Source organism: Mustela lutreola, chromosome 4 (assembly GCF_030435805.1).
Source record: "Mustela lutreola isolate mMusLut2 chromosome 4, mMusLut2.pri, whole genome shotgun sequence".
In the NCBI taxonomy this organism is placed as follows: Eukaryota; Metazoa; Chordata; class Mammalia; order Carnivora; family Mustelidae; genus Mustela; species Mustela lutreola.
In genome coordinates this window covers 84,645,144-84,672,763 of record NC_081293.1, presented here as the reverse complement: position 1 = coordinate 84,672,763, position 27,620 = coordinate 84,645,144, and the positions used below count along the sequence as shown (strand labels likewise).

General features: G+C 35.4%; 1 protein-coding gene across 6 annotated transcripts in view; it reads right to left on the bottom strand.

Annotated features, from left to right (window-relative positions):
• The window catches only part of ARID4B (AT-rich interaction domain 4B), a 148,377-nt gene that overhangs the window by 64,171 nt on the left and 56,586 nt on the right, over positions 1-27,620 (bottom strand). For all 6 annotated transcript variants that reach the window (XR_009352696.1, XM_059170408.1, XM_059170409.1 and 3 more), the window contains exons 3-8: positions 26,144-26,254; positions 23,251-23,316; positions 19,187-19,277; positions 16,204-16,283; positions 10,051-10,142; positions 1,903-2,041 (exon numbers count right to left, since the gene is read on the bottom strand). Coding sequence is in view for 5 of the 6 variants with exons in the window: in XM_059170408.1 (XP_059026391.1) it covers positions 1,903-2,041; positions 10,051-10,142; positions 16,204-16,283; positions 19,187-19,277; positions 23,251-23,316; positions 26,144-26,254 (579 nt within the window). In the remaining variant the exon portion in view is untranslated. The remainder of the gene's footprint in view (positions 1-1,902; positions 2,042-10,050; positions 10,143-16,203; positions 16,284-19,186; positions 19,278-23,250; positions 23,317-26,143; positions 26,255-27,620) is intronic.

Here is a 27,620-nt window from a genome sequence, read left to right as displayed (position 1 = left end):
TGATAACTCTGCAACCGATACTATAAAAGGGGATGAGATCACCCTAAAAAGAATACAGAGTAATGTATTCTGCACCTTGCACAACAACATTTAATGGTTGGTTAGAGGAGAAACAGTAAAGGAAAATGAAAAGAAGACTGCATGAATCATGGAAGCTAAGACTTCCTCCTGTTAAAATAGGGTAAATACGGGCACCTGGGTGGCTCAGTGGGTTAAGCCGCTGCCTTCGGCTCAGGTCATGATCTTGGGGTCCTGGGATCGAGTCCCGCATTGGCCTCTCTGCTCAGCAGGGAGCCTGCCCCCCCCCGCCTACTTGTGATCTCTGTCAAATACATAAATAAAATCTTTAAAAAAAAAAATAGGGTAAATTCCCCTTATTTTTTCAGTCTCAGTTAGGATTCAATGAGACTATTTATATGAACCAGCTTCACATAGTACCTGGCCATGGCAGGTGCTCAACACATGGGGGCTACTTCCTAACACAAGGAAAATTGCAAAATTTTTGCAAAATTTACAAAAACAAATTTTAAAAATTGAATCCCAAATACTATTTATGTGACTATGTCAAGACTGTTTGATCCACAACACAATTTTACATTCTAGTTGATAAAAATTATTCATCCACTATCCAATTTCGGGGGGAGGATTACATATATGAATAATTATAAGATTCTTTAAATAATACTGTGATGGTTCCTACACTAATTACTGACAATTCAACATCATAAATCCTTAAATATTTTTCTCATCATCGTGGAAATTATTTAGAAACTATGGGTGAGAGAATCTTAATACTGAATATATTAACATTAAATTAAAAAAATTAATATTCCTGTTATTTTAGAAAAAGATACACAAAACTGGTTTTAAAAACATGTTGCAAAAGAAATTCTTACAAAGAATCTTAGTGCTTTGGGAAAAAAGAAATGATCATATACCCTAATACTTAAGTTTTAACCAAGTTACTTAATACTCAGTCTTTCTAATACTTTCCAATACTCAGTCTCCTAATTTCTAAGTGAGGATAAATAATATTACCTGCCTCGTAGTCCTTGTAAAGGTCTTAACACAATCCTTGCAGATGGCAGGCATCCAATAACTATTAGGATTGATAGATGGATATATGCAGAGGTACGAAGGTATCATTAGGTATCTACATTTATTAAAACAAATAATTGCCCTCTTGAGTTTTAATTTTAAGATATAACAGAAGTTTTGTTCGTTTGTTTTTAAATATTTTATTTATTTATTTGACAGAGATCACAAGTAGGCAAAGAGGCAGGCAGAGAGAGAGGAGAAAGCAGGCTCCCTGCAGAGCAGAGAGTCTGACGTGGGGCTCAATCCCAGGATGCTGGAATCATGACCCGAGCCGAAGGCAGAGGCTTTAACCTACTGAGCCACCCAGGTGCCCCTATAACAGAAGTTTTAATTATAAGAGCTAGCATGTATTTGCTCTTATAATTATTGGGCAATTACTTTGTGCAAAACAGTGAGCTGATAAGCAGTCAGGATAAAGAATACAAATCACATTCACTGAAAAGAATGATAAACAGGAATCATTTGCAAATAACAGCAGAAGATTCTCCTCTTCTACAGTCTTTCGTATGATGAATTTAGGAGTTTTAAAAGTTTGCATTATGAATCTTCTACCCAAAATAGAGCAGTATAATGAACTCCCGCATGCCTACCCTTTAAAATTACTGTAATTTTGCCTTTCTTGGATGACTTTAAGAGTTCTTGGTACTCAAGGACAATTTTGAAAGTAATCTTTGTGTAAACTAAATGATGCTAGTACCATTTCCCTACGCTGTACCTATGAAAACCACTAGTAAGATTATCAGTTGTTTTTTTCATGAACCTAACTAGTTGAAAATTAAACTCTTTTATACAGAAGTTACTCACCAATGCGGGAAACCATAGTGCTTTCTTTTTATCCAAACTAGCGTAATCTACACACACAACTTTTCCTAGCAGTTCATCAATCTGTTTCCTATCATCCTCATCTTCATCACTGGAGGATGAAGAAGACTCTTCCTCCGGTCTAGGGAAAGAAAAAAAATCAGATATTTCCATTTATCTCCACAAAGAATGAGCATGCCTCACTGATAAATAAAGGTATTCTACAAATCTTATCCCATTTTCTAAAACCTACAGAACAGCAAATTTAAATTTTTCAAGTTTTCTAAATTCCTAAAGAATAACAAAAAGGATCATCATTAGAAGAAAGCATATCATTTTCCTAGACATCCTTTAGATTTATTTAGTGTTACTTTAAAAGATTAAGGGGGAAGAACAGAACAGAGTAACACTGGTCCCCAAACCCTCAAAAAGCCCAAGACAAAACATCCCAGTACTACACTAAAATGTATCAGGTCCAACTCTGAGATTAAAGAAGTTCTAAATTTAGTAATTTTATACTCCCAATACAAAGCTAATTTTAAAAAGGGGAAGAAAGACCTTTATTTATTGGGGGCTTGGGATGGGGAGAGAAGACAATCTGATAAGAGATCACCAATGCTATCCTTAATATCAAATACACAAACTAGACACTGATAAAATGTACAATACTGTTACTTTGTATTATATTAGAAATTCCTTTCAGTTTCCACTGTATATTAAACTAATAAATTAAAAAGAAGTTCACTGTCAGCAGAAAAATAAATTATCGAAAACCATCCACTTGTTAGACAAAAGTATACCAAAAAGTAAAACTTTTTAAAAAGGAAAAAAAAAGCCCCATAAAACAAACAAAAATTCTACTCTGAATCTGGTTCCAAGAAAGCCCACAACCAGTGTTAAAGAAAAGAAGGATTCTAACAACTGAGTGCTCAAAACACCCATAGTAAGTGAAGACACAAGAAATGAAGAGACTGCAATATAGGTTCTTTTTTTTACAAAATAAAATAGAAGAATGGTTAGTATTAATTACCTATGGGGATGAAAACATTTTTTTTTTTTTTAAAGATTTTATTTATTTATTTGACAGAGAGAAATCACAAGTAGTCGGAGAGGCAGGCAGAGAGAGAGAGAGGGAAGCAGGCTCCCTGCTGAGCAGAGAGCCCGATGTGGGACTCGATCCCAGGACCCTGAGATCATGACCTGAGCCGAAGGCAGCGGCTTAACCCACTGAGCCACCCAGGCGCCCCCTTTTTTTTTTTTTTTTTTTTTAAAGATTTTATTAAAACATTTTTGAAATAGTTGGTAATGACCAAGTTCACTGAGAAAAAGTGTAAACTGACGGATTATTTTTAAAAACCTTAAACATAATTTAACTATTTGGTTGACTGGGACAATCTAATATACTCTAAAAATTTGTCTTGATGCCTTTCCAAGGAGATGGCAACATGTCACTCCTTTAAATATTTCAGCAAAATTATAAAGAAAGCAAAAACTACTATAATAATACTAAACATTTTGGAATGATATGGGAAATACCACTCTTTGATTTCAGTGATCAAGTGACTTAAAAATTGTCCCTGTTAAAAACAAAGCCAATTTTTCAAGTTTGCTGCTGAGACTAGTATTCTTTCAAATGGCACTTAAAGCAGTGTTAAGTAGGGACATAGGAAGTAAGTAGAAGGCAGGGAAAACCAATACGCCTTCATATTAGCAAAGCATAAAACCTTAAAAATAGGCGCACAGTTTGGGATAATAATGACAGACCTCCCAAGTCTGAGCTCTAATTGATTAGAAGTGTTTTTCAAGGGCAATGACTTTTATCTCTTCACTTTCTAATGACTGTAGAAGACAACCAACCTTAAAACCGTAATTACTGCTTTTTCAAAGCAGTCATAAAAAACTTATTCAGCTAGGACTTAAGGGACACTCTTTATGTCATTATCATTAGCAAGACAGAAAGTCCGAATATCATGGAAAACATATATTAAATCTGTAAAACAGAGAAAACTGCGCTTTATTTGCCTCATAAAGTCATCTGCATCTTTCTAAAAATTCTCATTTCTTTCTTAAGACTTAAACAAGTGTGAAGACTTCAGACATCAGAAAGTGACATATAAAAAAAAAGTGACTGCCTACATAGAACACCTATTCACCTTTCATATTAAATGTTCAAGTTCTACTCTAAAACCAGCGCCCATTTATGGACTAGATTTCCTGACCCCCACTGCAAGATTTTGTTTCAAGAGTACTCATTTCTCTCTCCTGTATCAATTTTTCTGCCTCTACTACATTGAGCCCCCTCAGCATACTGTTATTTATATGCTATTATTTCTCCCACTTAAAAAAAGAATCCCCTGGGGCACCTGGGAGGTTCAGTGGGTTAAGCCTCTGCCTTTGGCTCAGGTCATGATCCCAAGGTCCTGGGATTGAGCCCCGAGTTGGGCTCTCTGCTCGGTGGGGAGCCTGCTTCCTCCCCTCTCTCTCTCTCTCTGCCTGCCTCTCTACCTACTTGTGATCTCTCTCTGTCAAATAAATAAAATCTTTAAAAAAAAAAATCTCCTGACCTCACCTTCCCCACCAGCTACTGCCACCTCATTTCTCTACTCCCCTTTACAGTCAAACAGCTTGGAACGCTCTACTCCTCAACATCAGGAAACCCCTGAACTCCTCTAAGTATCTTTTCAACTGTCATTTCAATTAGGTGACCCTGACCCTCTCATTCAAATTTGCCCCAATCTCTCCTCACTTTTATTCTTTACCCACAGCATTTACAAATCCATCGTACTAATATAATCTACTTAGTTCTTTCTTATGTATTTTCTTTATCATCTATCTCCCATATATGCGAGAATATAAACTCTAAGGGCAGAGATTTTATCAATGCCTTTTATTCACTGATATATCCCAAATACCTGAACAGTGCTTGGCACAAGCATAGATATTCAATAAATATTTGTTGAGTAAATAAATGAACTGAATAGATTTCTTTCTTTCTACTATTTCTAATTTTATTTTTCCTAAAATCATAAAATGTATACAAGCAGTATAATGTACACAACCAATATAAACCATACAACTATCTATACCTAAGACTCTTAGCCAGGAATTAATTTACCCAAGACACTCAATAAACTAGTGAACTGAAATAAATGAGCATCAAAACTATTTTATTTAAGGTTAGCTCAGTCAGTTAAACATCTTCCTTCAGCTAGGTCATGATGCTGGGGTCCTGGGATCAAGCCCCACTTTGGGCTCCCTGCTCAGCAGGGGAATTTACTTCTCCTTTCCCTCTGCCGCTCTCCCTGCTCGTGAGCTCACATGGGCTCTTTCAAATAAATAAAATGTAAAAATAATAAAAAATAATTTTAAAAAATATTTTAAGGGAGCAAACACAGAGCAAGCAGAGAACCTGCTTGGTGTTATAGCCCTCTGACATCGTTGCTTCTTTGGTGATAAGATCGTATTTATTTAGAGAGCCAGAACAAAATAATGCACTGTCTCTGAGACATGATTATCTGATGCCCACTGGGAACAAAGCTAACTACACGGAAATGTTTACCACACTAATTATTTAGAACTGACTGAAAATCACTATTAACTGTAAATTAATTGTAAATTAACTAAGAAGAACTTTAGACAAGATGTGTGCCAAAGAAGAGCAAATGACAAGGTACAACCAGAAAAACCGACTTCAATGATCCTTATGATTTCAGGCAAGTAACTCGGTGTCAAATTTTGTACACTAAATCAAAAACCTATATTAGTCAGTATCAGGAAATCTAACAATGTACAGCTCTTTAGAGATTAAAACATAGAACATACGGTCATGTATATACTTACCAATAAAAGGGTTTTATTTTTTCCCCAGTTTTTAATCAAGAAGGAAACTAGAATCAAATTCTCATAATAAAATAAAATAGCAAATAATAAAAAAAAAATTCTAGAATTAGATAGTGGCACTGGTTACGCAATCAGTGAATATACTAAAAACACCACACACTAGACACTTTATGAGGGTGAATTTTATGTTCACCCTCATAAAGGTTATGCTAATTATATCTCAGTGAAAAACATTTTTTAAAGATCTGCAGACCTATATAAATACCAAGTACACATCACTACTTTATTGGGTAAACTTCAGTGCTGTCAATGGGTAAAATTCCTGCCCATACATAATCCCTATCAAGAACTATTTTAAGCTTTCTTATGCTTTACTCTTTTTCTGAAGGAGAAAAAAAATAACAACAAGCAGACTGATTTCCACTGTAGCAGCTGCATATACACTTTTGCCAGGTTATTGGAAAATACTTTTGAGGGGTGTGGGTACACAAATGTTTCTATGATTTCAGTTATTCTATTCTTTAGGCAGAAATAAAACATCTATATTCAGTGGCTAAATTGTAATGGCAAAATTCAATCAACTTACACGCTGATTAAATGATCAATAATTTGCTTTAAAAAATTAAAATAGAGAATGATAATCTTAAGAAAATAGCTGAATATATTTGAATTAAGTAATTAAAGGTAGAATATAAATAAAACTCAACTGAAGGAAGGTATCAAAAATAATCAATTTTGGAATATCTGAAGGCACATTAACCGGCATGTGGATTAAAAGTTGTTAAAAGAAAATAAGAGTAGTGATATGTTCATAAACAATGGAGCCTGCGGAAGCCTGGGAAGAAAAAACCTTATTTACCTTTGTACAAAATTAAATTTCAAAAGACAATCAGAGAATCAAAGGAAGACTTTTTTAGTTGAGTAATGGAAGAGGAAATCAAGGTCAGATAAATGACCTCAAGGTCCAGGTCCAAGACTTTGTTGTAGAAAATCACTCAGGAAGGGGAGAAAGAACTCTGAGGGACTGTAATAAAGGAGATTGGAATTTCCAACTGTGGTACTTGCCTGTGGTGCCTACATACCATGGCGTTAATTGCTAAGCGAAAACACTGTAACATCTCTTGGCAATGAGAATGACCACCATAGTGAGGGGGAAGGAATAGAGCAAGCAAAACAAGATGATAGATGAAAAGGGCTTCATTTCCTGTATAGTTAATTCTCAACTTCTGGTTGGCCTTCTTACTCTGCACATATGCAATACAACCCCAACAGCAAATCTTTCATTATACACAGAGATTCTCAACAGGAAAATCACTTAGAATGTCTGCTGGACTCTTCAGAAAGCAAAGATCAACCTGCTCAGTGATAACTGCAAGCTTTAGTCTCATCTTCAAGAAAGGGAGACCTCGGCTAATAGATTTTTTAATACGTCATAACTGGGTCATTTTTAAAGATCATTCTAGGTGATACTCTATAAATTATCTTACTTCAAATTTATGTTTACATGTGTAGGCGACAGTTGAAGAAAGATAAAACATGTCTAAATATTAGATGCAATATTTTTCAAAGTTTAAAAAGAATTTTTGATGGACACAAAAATTGTTTTTCTTACTATATATATAAAATATAAAATATGGAAATACTGTTTCAAAAAATTCAAATAATATAGCCAAAACCAGTTCCACTTATCAGACATAAACCCTGTAAGCAGTATTTTCATATACTCACACATATAAATATTTTTATGAATGAAGTCAAGTCACATACTGGTATTTGATGAAAATTTTTGCATTTAATACATGACGTTTGATATCTAGTATTTACATAGTGTTTCCTATATAAACACTTTAAGGGTATGAATTCATTTAATCTTTGCAACAATTCTGAGAGATAGGTAATACTATTATCTCAATTTTACAGATGAGAAAATTGAGGCATGAACATTAAGTAATCTGCCCAAAGCTACAGAGCAAGGAAATGGCAGAGAGAGTTATTCACACCCAGGCCACCTGGCTCCAAAGTTCACACTCTTAACAATCAAGCCACATTGCCACTCTCAAAAGCTAGAGAAGTAGAAATCTTCACTAATGAAATAATTTTACATCAAATACACCCTACCTCATTATTCTGATATTAATGATCATAATTAGAAGTTGACTACCAAAACTATGGAAGACTCTAATGAGCAATGGTAGGTAAAATTTTAATACACAGTTGAAGTCATTAATTTTCCAAGAGACATTGAAAGGTTTATCTTGTAAGTGCTTCAGTGAATATTCTACGGCAATAAAACATCCCTCTGGAAAAACTGATAACATTATTAGATCACAGTAACATCAAATAATGACAACAGGATGCTTTCATATGAGTAATGCTAACATACATTTTTCATTTATTTCTCCTTCTGGATGAACAAGTCGTATGGAGAAGAGCAAATAATAGTTACAACCTGAATATCCTAAGATACACAAGTCATCAGCATGCTAAATTCCAAGTGAGAGATATTATTCACTTAGTAATTAACTGAAAAACATCTAAAAATTTCAGAGAGTTAAAAAAAAAAGCATGGTCTGAATCACAAGTATAGTAGGAAAATACGAATATGAAATATTTTTTCAGTGTAAGGATTAGTCTTTTAATTTCCTCCCTCCAATGAGTCATTATTTATTTACTGTTAGAACAATTTTAGAAAGAAACTGAAGTACTACTCTATCTAAGTAAGAGTCAATCAGTTGAATGGGAAAAGGCCCGTGGAGCATGGGTGAGTTCAAGTCCTTGTTCTTTCCTTAGTGTGTTTCTTGGATAACTTACTGTCTCTGAGCCCAATGTCCCCAATTATTAATATGAGTAAAAATAATACCTATCTTCATCACTTTCCTCTAAGGCTGAAAGCAAGCAATATGAGAGAGAGCGCTTACCCAATCTGATTTCTATCTCCAAAGCTGAGCCATACTTACATTTAATACGTGATTCTTAATACTGAATGAAAGCATTCACTTATGCTAAAGATTTCAGTAATTCAACTCAATATTTATTTTTAACTGCCACTCTGACAATTTTGGGGCTCAGACACATTAAAATTTTTGAATTTACCCAAGTGAAATGTTCAAAATTGTTTCTAAAAATAACCTCCAATGGAATACATTAAAAACTCACCTTCCCAATTTTCTTCACCTGCTCCTATGGAGGCACCTATGTTTTTAACTATTCCAGCTGTTTCTTTGATAGTTAGTACCTTATCTCTAAATAATACTCTTATACTGATTTATACATTGTAGGCATTATTCTGTCGACTTCCTACTGTTACTAGGACTTAATTTTGTATTTAAGCCACCTCCTCTCCCTCCATCCTACTAAGTTTTCCTTTCTGATACAATTTTCAGGGGAAGTTACTTAGTGCCTTTGCTATTTTTAATCTATCTGTTATCATCATATCTTTAATTTCCCCCCAATGTTATATTATATTAAGTAACCAAGTCCACCTTTTCAGTAGAGACCTCCATTCCAACACTCTGCATTCTACTGACTACCAGCATCTAGTATTACTATGGAGAAGTCTGATCCCATTGTGCCTCCCAGTCCTTCGCAATAAATGATTTTTCTTTCTCAAACTGTTTGAAAACTGTTTATCTCTGATGACCCTTCGATCCTGTGATCCTTTTTAATTTAGAGCCTTTTGGAACCTATGCATGGCCCATTAAAAATAATTTGTTAAACTGATAGAATATATGTCACAACTGTAAGACATAAAAATAAGTAAGATGGTTTCTGTCAAGGAGATTAAGATTATTAGGAAGAGAAAACAAATACTACAAAGACAGTAACAGATGAAATACTGTTTTTGACATTAGATAAATGCAAAGAATTTAGAGAGCTCAGAGAAAAGAAAACAGGTCTGTTTTTAAGGAAAGAGTAGGGAGACACAAAGCAGTTCACATAAAGGTGGGAGCATTTCTGTTGGGAGACTGAATGAGTGAGATAATGACATGGAAGGTGACATCTGAGAAAGAAAAAAATAAGCATGAATAAAAGCAAAGTATCAGGAAAACAAAGGATGTGTCCAGCGAATGTTGACTGGTTCCACTCTGACTACAGCACCAAGATGCATGCAGGGAGAAACGGCAGACAGATATGCAGCTGTTAAGGCTGGCTGAGTGTGGAGAATTTCAAGCACCATGCTAAGGAGTCTGAAATTGCTACGAGATCCAGTTAGCATTTTGCAAAGTACAATTTCAAATTAGTAACTCTTAAAACAATACTAGAAGGAGAAATGAATTCAGGTTCAACTAACAGTTATGAAAATGGACTTACATATGATTAGATCTTCTTCCTCTATTTGTTTTCTTCCCTATGACAGGAGTGCCAAAATGTTCAGGGTTGGTGAGTGGGAGCTGGTCTAATGTCTGTGGGTAAGAACATAAACTCATCAAAGTTATGACGTAGCAAGTTCTCTTTCCTTTTTAAACCAAATCAGTTTAAGAATATGCTTAGATTTGAAGATTAAAAACTGCCCCCAAGGAAGACTAAAATACAACTTTCCTAAAGATAGACAACTGTCATTTCAAAGATATTAGAATAAAGATGAATGAACCCATTACGGGGGGCAGGGCGCGGGGGTGAGAGGGGGGAGTGAAAAAAATTAAGTTGTTCTTTCTTCATGGTTTCATTATCTTTTTGAAGGCTGACAGATTTCTAAGAATGATTAAAATACAAAATAAAACACAGCTCAGTAGAAATAAACTGGAGAGAGAAGAAATCTATACGTAAGGACTTAGCATCTGAATTGGGGCCAATTGTAAATCAAATTTCTCTTTGCTCAAAGGGAATCATAATCCATAATATAGAATTCTTAATAGGTAACAAAAACTATCCCCAAAAAAAGCATCAACTGTTTGAAAAAAGCTTTAGATAGGATACATTATTACTTTGCAAACATTTTCTGTGATACACCTTTTTAAAAGAATATGTAAATATTGACTTCTCTACATTTAATTTTCCCTTCCTTTTTAGTCTGCAGCATCCAATACGGTGCTTGGTATGAAGATAATGATCAGCAAGTAAACATTTCCTATTGTCTACTGACAGTTCATGTCAAACCGTTTGTCTCTCACCCCATCCTAAAATAATGATTTCCAGGTGAGGAACTGGTTGTTGGTTAATAACAAGCAGAATGAAGAAAAAAGGAATCCTGGAATGATTCCCTTCACTTCTCAATATTAGATACTTCTTGGATTTTTCTTGCCATTATTTCCTAAAAAGGTTTATGTAACTAAAAAGTTAAGGTCTCAATCTGAAGACGCTATCCCAACTAACCGCATTCTCCAAATATTAATTTTAATAATGCTGCTTTTTCGGCATTTTTAAGATCTTCCATACATTTGCTATTCCTTTCACCTCTCCAATAGAACCTCTGCTATTACAGATAATTTCATGAATACCAGGGGAACTAAAGACCCCACAAAAACTCTCAGGATGGAAGTGAGGGTGAGAAACTACTTAGGATAAAGACTCCTCAAAAAAATAAAAAACTTTTTTTAATTTTTAAAAAAACTTCTCAAAGTTACAAACCGGGGCGTTATATCAAAGGGTATATATATTATTTTAGATTTAAAAAAAAATCAGACTATCTAAATATAAACTGTAAATATTTAAAAGGAAATTTTTTAACTTTTATTTTTAAAACATAATTTTGTTGAAACAAGATGAATAAAATGTGAAAGGGGAACCATATTAATAATCTTGCATAACTTGTTAGATTGCACAACTTATTAGAATATATGTAAATATGTAAATATATTCTAATAATATATTCTGAGGTACATAGATCTATGTATCCAACAACAAAGGATACTGAAATAGGGAAAAGGTACTACCCGTCAAACAAAAGATCAATTCCTTCAGAAGACAGAAACTATTAACTTTCATAGGACATAAAATCTAATCTTGCAAATTCAGCTTAAGTCAGGCATTTAAAAAACATCTGCAGGGGTGCCTAAGTAGCTCAGTCAGTTAAGCATCTGACCCCTAATTTCAGCTCAGGTCCTCAGGGTCCTTGGATAGAGCCCCATGACCAGCTCCACACTCTGTAGGGGAGTCTACTTGAGGATTCTTTCCCTTGCCCTCTGTTCCCTCAATCTCTCTAATAAATAATTTTTTTAAAAAAAATAAATCTGGAGGCAAAAGTTGGTCTAAATCCAGTAATATACAAAATAAAACCTCTCTAGAAGTCACTTGTCAGGGGTGGCTGGTTGGCTCAGTCAGTTAAGCATCTGCCTTCGGTGCAGGATCAGGACACCCTGGGGTTCTGGGATTGAGCCCTGCATTGAGCTCCCTGCTCAGCAGGGAGTCTATTTGTCCCTCTCCCTCTCTGCCTCTCACCCACGCTCCCACAGCTCATGCTGTCTCTCACTCCGCTCTCTCTTTCAAATAAATAAAATTATTTTTTAGATTTTATTTATTTCAGAGAAAGTGAGAGTAAGAGACAGAGCATGAGAAGGGGGAGGGTCAGAGGGAGAAGCAGACTCCCCAGTGACCAGGCAGCCCGATGTGGGGCTCGATCTCAGGACCCTGAAGATCATGACCCAAGCTGAAGGCAGATGCTCAACCGACTGAGCCAACCAGGCACCCCTCAAATAAATAAAATTAAAAAAATAAAGAAGAGGGGCGCCTGGGTGGCTCAGTGGGTTAAGCCGGTGCCTTCGGCTCAGGTCATGATCTCAGGGTCCTGGGATTGAGTCCCACATCGGGCTCTCTGCTCAGCGGGGAGCCTGCTTCCCTTCCTCTCTCTCTGCCTGCCTCTCTGCCTACTTGTGATCTCTGTGTCAAATAAATAAATAAAATTAAAAAAAAAAAAGAAGAAGAAGAAGAAGAAGAAGTCACTTGTTATTAACTCCTAATTATGCTTCCTCCTCCCCAAATTTCAAAGTACAATATTTGCTAAACAGAGAAAATAAATTAATCTGGATTCACCTCTGTCAAGCGGACATAAGGATTAAATGCCCCACCTCACTCCCCTAATATTAAGGTTGCTCTTGTGAAAGCAGAGACTTCTATCAAGTACTAGGATTTCTATTTTAAGCATCTGCTAAGTCACCAGTTACAGGAAAGAAAATATCCAGGATTTCTGATTACTTTCCCTATGTAATGAAGAATTAGAGGAGTAAGAAGCCTTATCTCTGTCCCTAGCCTCAAATCATGTCCAGGAAAGTAGGAGTACCTTTACTTCAAGTGAGAGAAAAGACTGAGGGAAGGGTAAAATTTGTCTCATTAAAACCTAAAGAGCAAAAATCAGATACTCCTAGCTATATTAAAGCTAAAAGAAAATTCCATAGGCCTAGGGGAGGCATGCCTATGCCGTGTTTCCTAAATGGGCTATAGGAAATACGGAGATGAGATTTAACTAATCTTTCTTTGGAGTATCAGCTGCACATAGGAAGTAGTAAACGTACAGGGAATACCAGCTGATGAAACTATTTCTGAGTAACAAGCTCTGCAGAAATGCCCCAAACCCCAGGCAGTGTCAACACCCTCACAAAGCCGGTTAGGGCTAGAACCCATACTATTAGCGCCAGAATTGACTGAAGTATGGCTGTGATTCTCTTACATGGAAATCTCAAATTTAAGTCTTTAAGTATGTAGCTTCTTAATGGAATTAGTGATCCCAAACACTGCCAGTCTGATGTGGCTTTCTACTCAATATCAAAGTTATTACTGATAATAACAATGCTCTGGGTAATTTTTCAACAAATTAAAAATGTTTTTTGAAAATATCAAATAAAGATAAGGAATACATAGATGGCAAATTAAATACACTCCTGGCCATGCTACCACAGAACCCAGTACATACATAATCTTAGAATACATGGTTGTTTGATTAATGCTTTTTCTCCTCCAACAGATGGTAAATTACTCAAGGATAAATTCCATGTCTACTTGGCTTACCCCTTGTGTCTCCACTACCTAACATAGCATGAACCTGGCTTATGAGAATGGGATAAAATACACCCATATTCTAAGTACCCTCTAGCAAAACATAAAGTCTAACACATATAGACATATAGACACACACAGCAAAAGTGTCCACCTTGAAGGTGAGAAGGACACACTGAGCTACTTGTTCATACTGCTTCAGCCTTTACACTACAACTGCCCTGTTAACTATACGATTCTCCTGGGGCGGGGGGGGGGGGGGGGGGTGGACGACAACAAAGTATTTTAGATATTTCTCTGGATTAAAAAAATAAGGCACATGCCTTCACTAAACAGATGAAAAATCAAGTCTTTAAGCCCCCATATTTATTCACTGACCTACTATAACTGTACACATGTTCTAAGAGAAATGAAATTATTTCTAGGAATTATATAAACCTAGGGGTGGCTGGCTAGCTTAGTCAGAAAAGTATATGACTCTTGCTCTCACGGTTGTGAGTTTGAACCCACACTAGGTGTAGAGATTAAATAAATAAAACATTAAAAAAATTACATAAGCTTATAAAGAATTGTTACTTTATCAGTACAAAAAGCCAAATTCGGGACGCCTGAGTGTCTCAGTTGGTTGGACGACTGCCTTCGGCTCAGGTCATGATCCTGGAGTCCCGGGATCGAGTCCCGCTTCAGGCTCCCAGCTCCATGGGGAGTCTGCTTCTCCCTCTGGCCTTCTCCTCGTTAATGCTCTCTCTCACTGTCTCTCTCTCAAGTAAATAAATAAAATCTTTAAAAAAAAAAAGCCAAATTCACTGCCAATTTTAAAGTTGTATATAATTCCTATATTTAAAGCTTCACAATTAATTAAAAAATATTTACTGAAGGCTTCTATACAGAAAACATTGGGGGGGGGGGGCAAGAAGAGCCTATCAAAATGACAAAAATAGGGCTATTACCCCGCAAAACAGCTTAAAATCTTACAGGGAAAATAAGAATAGTAATAAAAAAAGACCATCAAATAAGAATAAGAGAAATGCCAAAGGATCAAAAGATAAAGGGATCAAATCTGCTTAGAAAGCTCATGAAAGACATCATGGAGGAACATTAAGAGCAATACTCAGCAGAAACCAAGAAAAGAATATGAATCATAATCTGAAAATACCAAGTAGTCTTGTAAGACAGAAGTTCAGGGAAATGGGGCACCTGGCTGGCTCAGTCGGAAGAGCATGTGATTCTTGATATCCGGTTGTGAGTTTGAGCCCCACACTGGGTATAGGGATTACTTAAATAAATAAAAACTTAAAAATAAAAAAAAAAATAGAACAGAAAAATAAGTAGAAAGAAATCTTACAATATGAGACTGAAAAAAATAGGCCAGAATCACAATACACAGAACCTGTCCCAAATTCTCAACTGGAATAGGAATTCAATTATTTAAGGGAAAGGAAAATATTTTCAAAACAAGAAAACAGAAAATAAAGTTTAATAGTCAAATAAATAATATAAAAATGTCCCCAAAGAAACACTGTTCTAAATAGTGACAAGAAGAAAAGTAATCATGGTTTGGCCATGCTGTGCATTAATATTTATAGGCTGGACTACAGAATATAACACTTTAACAATATGTCCATTTTCAAAATTCTGGATTGCAAACTACTGATTTACAAAACTTTGTGAACCCTCCCTCCATTCTTAGTAACTTAACATCTTTCAATTCTAGAGCATGGCTTTGGTACTAGAAAATACTGGTTTGAGAACCAGCTCTGACCATCAGTCTCACCATCGGTAAATTAAAGATAATGATGCTATCTACTTCACAGTGTTATGAATATGATGATGTAGGTAAAGCATGTCAAACATAAGCACTTCATTTATTCATCTGACTACCATTTATTCAATGCCTGCTCCATTCCGGGCACTGTTTAAGGAACTGGGAATGAGTGGGGAGGAAGACCTATAAAATCCCTGCCCTTGTGACACCTTCTAGGGAGGAAGGCAGACAATAAACAAATAACTAAGCACATACACATATCCTGATGTCAGAGAATGACACAAGCAACTTCGACCAATCTGAAAGGACTGAGAGGGTGGCAGGGACTAGTATAGAAAGGGCAGTCAGGCAAGGCATCTCTGAGGAGGGGCTGTAATGACATCAGCGAGCAGCAGCAGCAGCAGTTAGGGATGACTTTAGTATCTATAGATCCTTTAATGAGGGGGTTCAAGTGGATTATAAATGGACACCTCTTTTCTATAATTATTTAAAATTAGAGTCCACATAAAAGTTGCCTAAAAATAATAGTTAAGCAAGATCATTGAATTTTCATTGTGGACAAATGCTAAAATATTCTTGGCGGGGGTCAGGGGGACAGAATATATCACCTGGCACTCAAACACAAGGCCTTAAACAGACTCACAGATCACATGATAATGGTATTAATGAATTTTCCTAACTAACAAGTAAGTAGCTTGAGTTGAGAAAGAAAAATATGCTCTCCCAATACAAAATATGAAGACACAATCATTCATTAAACGATTACTTACTTCACTTTCAGCAAAATGCCTCTCTCCCTTCAGGCACAGTGAAGATCGTCTCAGTGTCTTCTCATCTCCATCATCAAAAACTATGAAAGGAGAAAAAATCAGAAACTACTGAAGGATTTTTCAAAGATTAACAAAAATGATATAAATTATCATTTAATTTTGAGTGCAAATGGAGCTATTGTTTCAGAAGAGTACATCTGAAAATTAGTCCACGTTTTGTTTTCTGATAACTTCAAATACGGAGTATGTTTTCCAATTTCTAGTGATAACGAAATAATATACCTGAAATGAAAACATCTTCCCTAACCCAGAAAACATTAAAAGGGAAAAAAAAAAGTTAGCATTTTAGGAAAAAACGATCTAAATGTTAATTAAACCTTCTCAAAGTGGTCAAAGAAAGGCAAGTTTTCCAGCTGGTAATACTGACAGATTCACTGAAGGAAAAAAAAAAAAAAAAAAGAATACAAATTTATATATTCAGACTGCACCTAAAAAACTACTCTGCTTTTACTATTTAAAGCAGGGTAAACCTAAGCACTACAAACATTTCAGGGCGGATTATTCTTTATCACAAGGGCCATTCTGAACACTGTAGGATATTTAGCAGCTTCCCTGGCCTCTGGCCACTAGATGCCACTAGTGGCTTCTCATTTCTGACAACTGAAAGTGTCCAGGGACACTGCCAAGTGCTCCCTGGGTGACAAATTCGCTCCCCATTGAAAATTACATATTTAAAGTACTAAAATGTCCCAACAAATTTACTGTAAGTTTATGCATACATGTAATATATTTATTTTATATTGTAATTTTAGCATATACTTACATTCCTCACAAATCATGGGAAAAAATACCTCTATTCTAAAGTTACCAGGCTTCGATTTTAGAAATGGCAATGTTTACCTAAGTAACAAAATTAGGTTCTTATATCTTAAGTGAAACTATGTGACACTGGATAAGTAACTTTTAGCACAATTTTTTAATGTTGTAACTAAAATATTCAATGATAATAATGTCAGATTTATGAGACTGAATACCGCACATAATTACGATCTAGGCTTACTACATAGAACATGCTCACAGTGTGGTCACCTACATAAAATCAAATTTTCCTGTCTCAAATTAAAATTTCCTCCCTCTTCACCAAGTTTTTTCTCATCCCACAAAAATATAAACAAAACTCATCTACACTATTTCAAAGGTCCATCAAATTTTGACAACATCAAAGACATTTTAACTAGGTGTTTACTCTCACCTATGAGGTCATTAAAGAATAAGAATTACTCCTATTCAATAAATAATACCAGGATAACTGGCTATTGATGGGGGGAATATATTTCAGAATGTCCAAATAAACAATTAAATAAATAAACTGTAGGTAAAATAAACAGCTCTTTGCAAAACAAAAATAAAACTAGAAACTGAAGAATACACTGGATAATAAATTTACAACACCGATGAAAGGAAGCCCTTTTAAACAAGATTCAAAACTAAAACTACAAAGCAAAAGGTGACCATAGAAAAAACTGACAATATGAAAACTGATAGCAGAAATAAAAGTAAATAGGAGAAAAGTATTTGCAACTAAGGTAGCCAGAGGTTTAATATTCAGAATATACAAAGATCTCATCTCCTAAAAATAAGAAAATGTAACCATGCCAGTAAGACAAGAGAGAGACTGGGAAGATCCTGTAAGATAGTAACGTGAAAGGGCACCCTGGGTGGCTCAGTCAGTTAGGCCTCCAAATCCTGGTTTCAGTACAGGTCACAATCTCATGGATCTTAAGATCAAGCCCCACTTCCAGCTCTGTGCTCAGCAGGGAGTCTGCTTGAGATTCTCTCATCTGCCCTTCCCCCAACTTACGTGTGTGAGCCCTTTCTCTCTCTAAAGTAAGTCTTTAAAAAAAAAAGAGAGAGAGAGAGAGAGATGGGGGCTATGTCAGTGGCTCAGCTGGTTAAGCACCTGCCTTCAGCTCAGGTCACAATCTCTGGATCCTGGGATTGAGCGCCACATCGGGTTCTCTGCTCAGAGAGTCTGCTTCTCTCTCCTTCTCTCACTCTCTCTCCTCCTGTCTCTCCACTCTCCTTCCCACCTCTCCCCACTGGTCATTCTCTCTCTCTCTCTCTCAAATGAATAAACAAATCACTCAAATCTCTCTCTCAAATGAAAATATATATATAAATAAATAAATAGATAGATGGTAACTGGAAGAAGAAAATACAAATAAAATGATGTTCCTGTCAATAAACATATGAAAAAATGTTCAATCTCACTAATAATCACAGGAGGGGAGTATTAAAACAAAACTGAGATACTACTTTGTATCCAAATAGGCAAACATTTTTACAGATTATTAACATCAACTTTTACTTGGGCTGGGAAAATGAGTGCACTCATACACTGTCCATGGAAATGAATACCACCTTCTAGAAAAGCAGTTTTCACTACCTAAGTTTTAAACTACATTTCACTTCACCATGCCTGGTCCTCAATGTACACATATACCAGGGAAATACAAGAATAATGTACATGTACAAGACATTCAATCTAGCATTTACTGTAATGCCAAGAAAACTGTCAACATCATCAGTAAAAGAAAATAAATTATGGTACATCAAATATTATGAAACATACTATCATAATTAAAAGAAATTTCTCTGTTGCACAACATGATACATTTAACACTACCAAAATGTGCACTTAAAATAAGATAGAAAAAAATTTCTCTAAGATATACACTTAAGTGCAAAAAGCTACAAATTCAACTGTATAATATATACACTAATTTCAAATTATACTTTATGCACATATTTATGAATTAAAAATTTTAAAGACCAGAAGGATGTAAAAAACATTAACAGCAAAACAAAACCAAAAAACATTAACAGTAATAATAACCTATGGCGTTAGGGGAGGAACTAAATCAAGGAAATTTTGATATGTATGATCTTTAAAAATACATTTTTAAAAGATTTATTCCCTTACCTACAGTGTACCAACTTGCATCTGTTAATTTATTGATAACAGCTTCCTGATATGCACCATCAAGGTTCTTCACTTCCACAATAGCTCCGACCTAAAGTGTTTTTAAAAAGTTAGAAAAAACTTTTAGAATGTAAGTGAACAAAACAAAAACTAGCTTTTTTTTTTTTTTAACTGAGTGCATGGTGGTGAAGGATTAAAAAAACTACTGATTTGATTTGATTGTCTTAAGGTACCAGCAGTTTTACCTACCACTGTTTTTGTACCATCAGTGAAAATGTCAACATAGTAAAAAAGGTAAATAATATCTAAGTATTGTTATGAAAATAGTTTTGCCCTTATAAATTCCTTGAAAGGAGTCTTGGGAGCCCCCAGAGGTCTTTGAACCACACTTTGAGAACCACGATCTCTGAAGTTGACAATCCTTGACTCATATTAGTACTCCTCCTTCAAAGAGGCTGGAGAAAGGTAGAAACAGTTAAGAAAGAGCTGTGCTATCTCCTTAAGAGTTAAAATGTACCACTAATGACAATCATTTAAAATATTTTCCATCTAATCAAGAAAATGCCGGAAATTAAATTTATATTTGTCCTTATGGGTACCTCAAACTAAGAATCTTCTGCACAGTGAAGGAAATCATCAACAAAATGAAAAGGGAACCTACTGAGTGGGAGAAAATATCTGCAAATCATGTATTTAATAATTTGATAATTATCCAATATAGAGAGAGAGAACGCCTATAACTCAATAGCCCAAAAAAAAAAAAAAAACCAATCTGATTAGCAAATGGATAGAAGATCTGAAGATCTGACATTTTTCCAAAGATACACATGGGGTCAACAGGTACATATAAGGATGAATGAAATCAAAACCACAATGAGATATCACCTTATACCTGTTAGAATGGCTATTATCAAAAAGACAACAAGAAGCAGTGTTAGCAAGGATATGGAAAAAAGGGAACCCTTGTGCACTATTGCTGGGAATATAAAATAAATTGGTACAGCAACTACAGTAACAGTATGGAGGTATTCAAGTTAAAAATAAAACTATGACCCACCAATTCCACTACTCGGCACCTATCCAAAGAAAAGGAAACATTAATTCAAAAAGGTATGAGCAACCCCATGTTCAATGCAGCATTATTTACAACAGCCAAGATATGGAAACAACCTTAGTATCCACTGGTGGATGCATGGATACAGAAATAAATAAATAAATAAATAAATAAGTAAATAAATAAAAATATGCATGTGTATATATAACACACATATGTATGTATATAATGGAACACTATTTAGCCATAAAAAGGAAGGAAATTTTGCTATGTGCAACATGGATGAGGACATTATGCTGAGGACATTATGCTAAGTGAGACAGAGAAAGACAAGTGATATCACTTACATGTGGAATCTAAAAAACAAAACAAACAGAAGCTCAAAGACACAGAGAACAGACTGGTTATTGCCACAGGTGGGAAGGGAGCGGGGAGTAGACAAAATGCGTAAAAGTGGTCAAAATGTACAAATTTCCGGTTTTAAAATAAATTAAGTCCTAAAGATGTAATGTACAGACAGCATGGTTACCATAGTCAGTAATACCATATTGAATATCTGGAAGTTGCTAAGAAGAGTAAATCTTAAAAGTCTCTATTATAAGCAAAAAAAAAAAGAAAAAAAAAATTAACTATGGATGGTGATGTATGTAACTAAACTTACTGTACTGATCAAACATCAAATCATTATGTTGTGTATCCAAAACTAATAAAATGTTATGTCAATTATATCCCAATAAAAATAAAATATAAGTATCTGATCTTTATGGTGATAACAAAAAACAAACTTGCTCAGAGACAGACTGTTAGCCCCACAAGAATTAACAGAGCTTTTCTTAAATGACTACAGTCAGTAAATACATGGTACCATTTTTTTATTTAGAAGTAGTCTAGGTATTACCTTTCATCTGAACTCATAAGAAAATATATTGAGATCAAATGACCATCACTTTTGGTGGTTTATTTCCCCTAAGAGAAATATTTATCCAAATGCGGACACTTTCTATTAGGTAATAGAAAGCTATGAAGCGTATCAGGGAACAACTTAAAATCTATACACACACACACAAACAAAAAACAATAGACAAAAGAAAATACTTTTAACAATCTTGAGATAAAATTTAATATACCTGCCTATGTCAAAATCAAAATCTTTAGCCCTAATCATAGACAAAGAATAATTTAATAAAGTAAAAAAAGCCAAACAAGTAAAATAAACCAACTGTGCCATAAAGAGGCAGGGGCAGAAGGAGAAAAAGAGGGCCTTAGGATACAAAGTGGTTGCCTTTTCTATCTCTTCACAACACTGAGCGTATTTTGTAGCTGGTAGGAGCTGGCCTGAGCCAATGTGAACAGGGCGGCAGTCAGTGAGAGCTATGCTGGTGTGCTTCTGAGGCAAGAACACAAATAAGGCACAGAATTCTATGTGTTCTGAACATTCAGAGGGCACACGCTTCAATGACAAGAATTTTGGCTCTGTCATCACTGGCTGGCATGGCCAGATTATTTTACGTCCCTTTAGTGTCTTCTGTGAAGGGCTGTTAGAATTATGTAAGACAGTATGTGTAGGGACGCCTGGGTGGCTCAGTTGGTTAAGCGGCTGCCTTCGGCTCAGGTCATGATCCCAGCGTCCTGGGATCAAGTCCCACATCGGGCTCCTTGCTCGGCAGGGAGCCTGCTTCTCCCTCTGCCTCTAGCCTGCCACTCTGTCTGCCTGTGCTTGCGCTCTGTATCTCTCTCTATATATATATAACAAATAAATAAAAATCTTAAAAAAAAAAAAAAAAGACAGTATGTGTAAAAGACATTAGCCCAGCACTAGCACATACTAAGTGCTAAATAAATGGTGGCAAGCATCATATTATAAGTATACACATTTTGGGGTTTTTTGTCCCTGCAAGTCATGAGCACGTGCATGTAGCATTAAAAATGGTACCTACAAAACAGGAATGGTAGAAAATAATTTTTGTAAGGCAAGATTTTTTTTTTTTAAATTACAAGCTTTAGCTCTCTATAGTGCTTACTAATGCTCTAGGGATCCAATTAAAAATCTTTCAATCAAAAAAAGAAGTCTTCCAATCAATCACAAACAAACAACTGGCAGATACACATATCTAATTCCCCCAAAGTACAGCTGTGTTGGTAAAGAATTTTTCTTGTATCTATAAATGTTTCTTCAATTCTGTTAGCATTTCTTAAAACTCATCCAGGCAGGCCATTTTCCAAATTTCAGACATTCTCAAGGGCCAAAGAGCACACAGTGGCGGCCCACACATTCCCTTCAGCTTGCTCACTAGTAGAAAGTAGAACAGCACTGATTTCATCCACCAGTGAGGAGAAATGAATGCAAATAAATAAAACTATCTGTATGTAACATGCTTAACACTTTGTCGGATAACCCTTAAAAAAATTCATTTGCCTGTAGCTGTTTCAACAAATTAGCACTCTAAAAGCTCTTTGGGGCTCCTCGGTGTCTCAGTCAGTTAAATATCTACCTTCAGCTCAGGGCATGATCTCAGGGTCCGGGGATCAAGCCCCATGTTGGACTCCCTGCTCAGAGAGGAGTCTGGTTCTCCCTTTCCCTCTGCCCTTCCCCATGCTCTTTCTCTCTCAAATAAATAAATAAAATCTTAAAATAAATAAATAAATAGAAGCCCTGAGGTTCTTACCATGTTGGAATTTTTCCCTCACTTTTCACATTGTCACAGAACCTCCATCACTTAATCCCTAATTCATCACCCATTAATTCTGGAAGTACAACATGGTAAAAAGGAAACAGATAGTAAATAAAAACCAGTCAATGCTTCCTTGATGTTTACTTCATTTCTAAACACAGGTTCTCTTATAACATCAAGTTTCACTGAACATTCTACTGTTTTCTACTGGCCTATTTAGAGAGAACTATGTTTATCAACTCAAAAACAGCCAATGATTAAAAAGAAATGACCACGTATAATTTTTAATGTCTCCCATTGAAGCATTAGAATTAATAATGAATAAATAAATGAATTACCTTTAGTGGGCCCTTTATGTGGTCATCCTGAACTTCCACTGTTGAAGAATCATGCCTAAATGTTACCTAGAGATCACAAATTTAATTAGCAACAAGCCCCCACACACACACAAAATCAAGTGACACAAGTTCATCAACGAATGAATTTGTTCTCATTACAAGTAATCTAACACAGCTGTCTAGTATATATAATTCTCACTCCCTAACCAGATTAACTGAAAATTTTATTATTTTAGACAGACAACTTTCCAGAATAAATCAGCTGGTGTTTCATATATTAGACTTTATTCAATACTATTAGCTATTACCTTAGTAATATAATTTCCTTTCCTAAAAAAAGGAGGGGAGGGAAAAACAGGTAGAGACCTTAGGGTATTAGGTCCTCTATCATTCTCGGAAGACCTAGTTTAATAATAAGCTGTAGCTTATTTAGTAGCAACATTTACTGAGAGCTAAGCATCAGGCTCAAGCATTAAACACAATCTTTACAACAACCTTATTAGGTAGGTATGATGGTTCCCACTTTGTTGATAAGAAAACTGAGGAGCAGAAAGAATAAGTAACTGGTCCAAGATCACAGAACAGGTAACACAGTAGAGCTGAGACTCAAACTTAAGCGGTCAAGCTCCCGAAGTTTACTGTACTCTGTATCAGTACAGGAAGCAGAGAATAGGAAACCAGATGTGAGGAGATTACGTAAAAACAAGGATTCAAGTTTAAATATTAGTTAGTGAAATATTAGTTAGCATTAGTTGGTGAAAATAAGACAGCTTCAAGTATTCAATGTAAGAAAGCTGTTTTCCCTATACAAAGCAACAGCTCTTACAGGGATTCAACCATCAACATGGTCTTACCAGACGTCTCTGGTACTACATCTACGGAATGTGCTCACAAAGAAGTTGTGAAGAGATGTCTTATAGCATCCCAGGCATTTTTGTCACACAAAAGCATTACCATGCTTTATTTAAATTATGTGTTTAGTTATTTCTGTCACTCTCGCTCAGACTATAAACCACTGTAAGCCACTGACGGAGATCAGATTTTAACACTGGAGTTTCAAAACCTAATACAGTACTTAGCACACAGTAAATGTTTGATCAATGAAAACTGATGAGGAAGAAGTAGATCAACAAACTGTTGAAAATGTATGAACTTTATTTGAATCATAAACAAATCAGAAGTATACCACTGTATCTGTTGAGAAAATAATTAACTTTGAATTACAAACAGATTTTTAGAGCAGCCAAAAAGATTAACAAGTTTTAGGTATCTGTTATTTATAAGGCACAAGGTACTGGTACTCTGTGCTATCAACAGAAGCAGGAAAGACTAACAGTTCTCTTCCTTTTATTAATAGCAAGAAATGGCAGGAGTGATATATGCCATTTAGCTGGTTCATTCATTACACAGCAACACCCAGCTGAGACTGCAAGTCAGAGCTAAAATCCAGCCTATGCTCTGCAAACCAAAGCAGGGGTCCTAGAGTAAAACTGATCCTGTCCAAAGGGAACACCTTTTTCTAACACTGAAGTCTAACCTGCATGCCAAATTCTACTAAAGAAGCGATCTACCAGGAGGGAAAGCGTTTGTCTGACAGTAAGGTATTGCATGTGCTAGTAGGAGCTCCGTCTGCATTTCCAAGATAGTAGTGGCAAAAAAAATGAGTGCTCAGGGAACACCAGTGTGTGAAATCAGAACAGGGAATGCCACTGTAAGAACACCATAAGAGTACCCACAAAAATCAAATCACGGAAGAGCGGACAGATACCACATGTGTGAAAACTAAAGGCATGGTGTGACCAAGACCAGACTCCTCCAGTTGATTTAAAGGTTTTAACCACAATGGATCTTAATTAGAAATGTAAATCAGAATCACAGGAAGCTTTTCTCAACACATCCATGCACACAGAAAGAAGCTAGAATACAGGCATGGAAAAAGCTCCAGAAGAGAATCTGAAACTCTCCACTGGACATACACCTCTGTGTCCTGTTTGACTTGGTGATATTCAAACCAATGTTTTACAGGGTATCTGCTAATCTGCACTATAAATCCTCTGAGGACAAAGATCAGGTCATCCCCATATCCCCAACCTCCTTCCACCTAACAGTACCCTACACAGTTTACCACTTAGTAAATAACTGACAAATGAATAAATATCTACCTTCAAATATTTCACTTGTCCTATATTTTTCAACACTGATAGTTTACTAAAATGTAAACAATTACTTTTCTTTTTCTGTATTATCTGAGACAAAACACAAGTATTTAAGATTTTTTTAAAGAAAGATAAGGAAATCAACAACTAGATCTACCTTATTTTATTGTTATCTAAAACACCATCAATTATAAATCACATCTCAATTTGATGGTTAAAATGGTGGAGGATGGTCTAAAATTAAGAATTAAACCAAACGGGGCACCTGGCTGACTCAGTGGGTTAAATCCTCTGCCTTCACCTCAGGTCATGATCCCAAGGTCCTGGGATTGAGCCCTGCATCAGGCTCTCTGCTCAATGGGGAACCTACTTCCTCCTCTCTCTCTGTCTGCCTTTCTGCCTACTTGTGATCTCTTGTCTGTCAAATAAAAATTTGAAAAAAAAAAAAAAAATTAAACTACATGATTTCTAAGGTCCTTTCCAGCTCTAAAAGGCTAACAACACAAACAGTACAAAGTCTGTCTATACTGAAATGTCATTCAAAATATCAATTTGTAATAATCTAACTTCATCCGAATTAGAATACTTTAAAATCCCAAATAATGTTTTGTTTTCAAGTATTTGACAACCCTTATATAGAAACTAAACCCACCTTGCAGAAAAAAGTCTTAAATATACACACCAAAAAAAAGTTTAAATATCAAATACTGAATGTATAAAATCTACATATACTGTACCTTAACTTTGACAAGTCTTTTTGCTGTCTTGATCTTAGCTTCACAAAAGGCTCCTCTGTATTTAGCACTCACATCAGTGCCCACTGTCAAATAGGGAGGTTCATCAAGGGCCTAAAATGCAAACAAATACAATTAGATTTAAAGTCTCTTAATTCTTTAGCACAATTACACTTCGGACTGGCAGATCTAATCCTATGGTAGCTATAAAAGTTGTAGTAATTGAATGTATTTGTTAACAAGAACCATCTACAAAATACTCTAACTTAAAAACAAGTAAAGGTGTGCCTGGGTGGCTCAGTGGGTTAAGCCTCTGCCTTCAGCTCAGGTCATGATCCCAGGGTCCTGGGATCAAGACCCAAGTCAGGCTCTCTGCTCAGTGGGGAGCCTGCTTCCCTCCCCCTCTCTGCCTGCCTCTCTGCCTACTCATGATCTCTCTCTCTCTCTCTCTCTCTCTCAAATAAATAAATAAATAAATAGAATCTTTAAAAAAAAAAAAAAAAAAGATTCCCATGCTAACTGCAGACCATGTTTAAAAAAGAAAACAAAAACAAGTAAAATCTATGTATCAAAAAAATCTACTTTAGATGTACATCATATAAAATAAAAATGAATCCTTTTTTCTATATAGACTACATATAGCCCATGATATGAATACGCTTAATCACAAGTTTATCATTTCATCTATCCAATCATTCAAGTATTTATTTACTCTATGACCATCTAAAGAGAAGGCAGATCCTTAAACGCCTCAAAATTTTAGGCTACATCTTAAGAAGCCACCCAGATTCCAAATAGCTTTGTCATATCCCTACCTAGACAATTCAAAGGTATAATAGGAGGGGTGGGAAGAATTATATCTCTTTCAAACAAACAGAGAAAACTATAAGAAGAAATCCAATCTGAGAAATCGTAAATACTTTGGGATGAGTTCACTACTTATTTATCCTTACATGTTAAATATTTTAAGTTTCCTCTCTTGTGATTCTATTTTTTTTTTTTACTATGTGTGTGATTTAGTTTTTTAACAGTCCTAATCTAGCTGCTCTGACTCTTTACAATCATGTACATTTCTCTAGAAGATCTAGAATTTTAAGGAGTTCTGCTTATATTAATTAATGCATAATCAAAGAAAGTTTATGTAAGTAACTTTTTGCAATATGTTTTATAAGAAATACTAATATCCTGAGATGTTCCACCAAAAAGAAAAGGAGGAGAAAGTTTGGGAAAATCAGTTTATTGAATGAACCCCCCCTACTCTGCCTCATTGTCCAAAGAAACCCTTTTTTCTATTAACATCTATTAACATCTTGTAGAAATTTTATAGACCAGGAGGAAAAATGCTGTTAATATAGCAGTGAGTGATGAAAATACAGATTTCATTTGGATGGATCTTAAATTAATCCCAACAGTTGTGGATAATACACATAAGGAGCGATCTATCCAAAAAAAAAAAAGACATATAGTCTAATGACATACC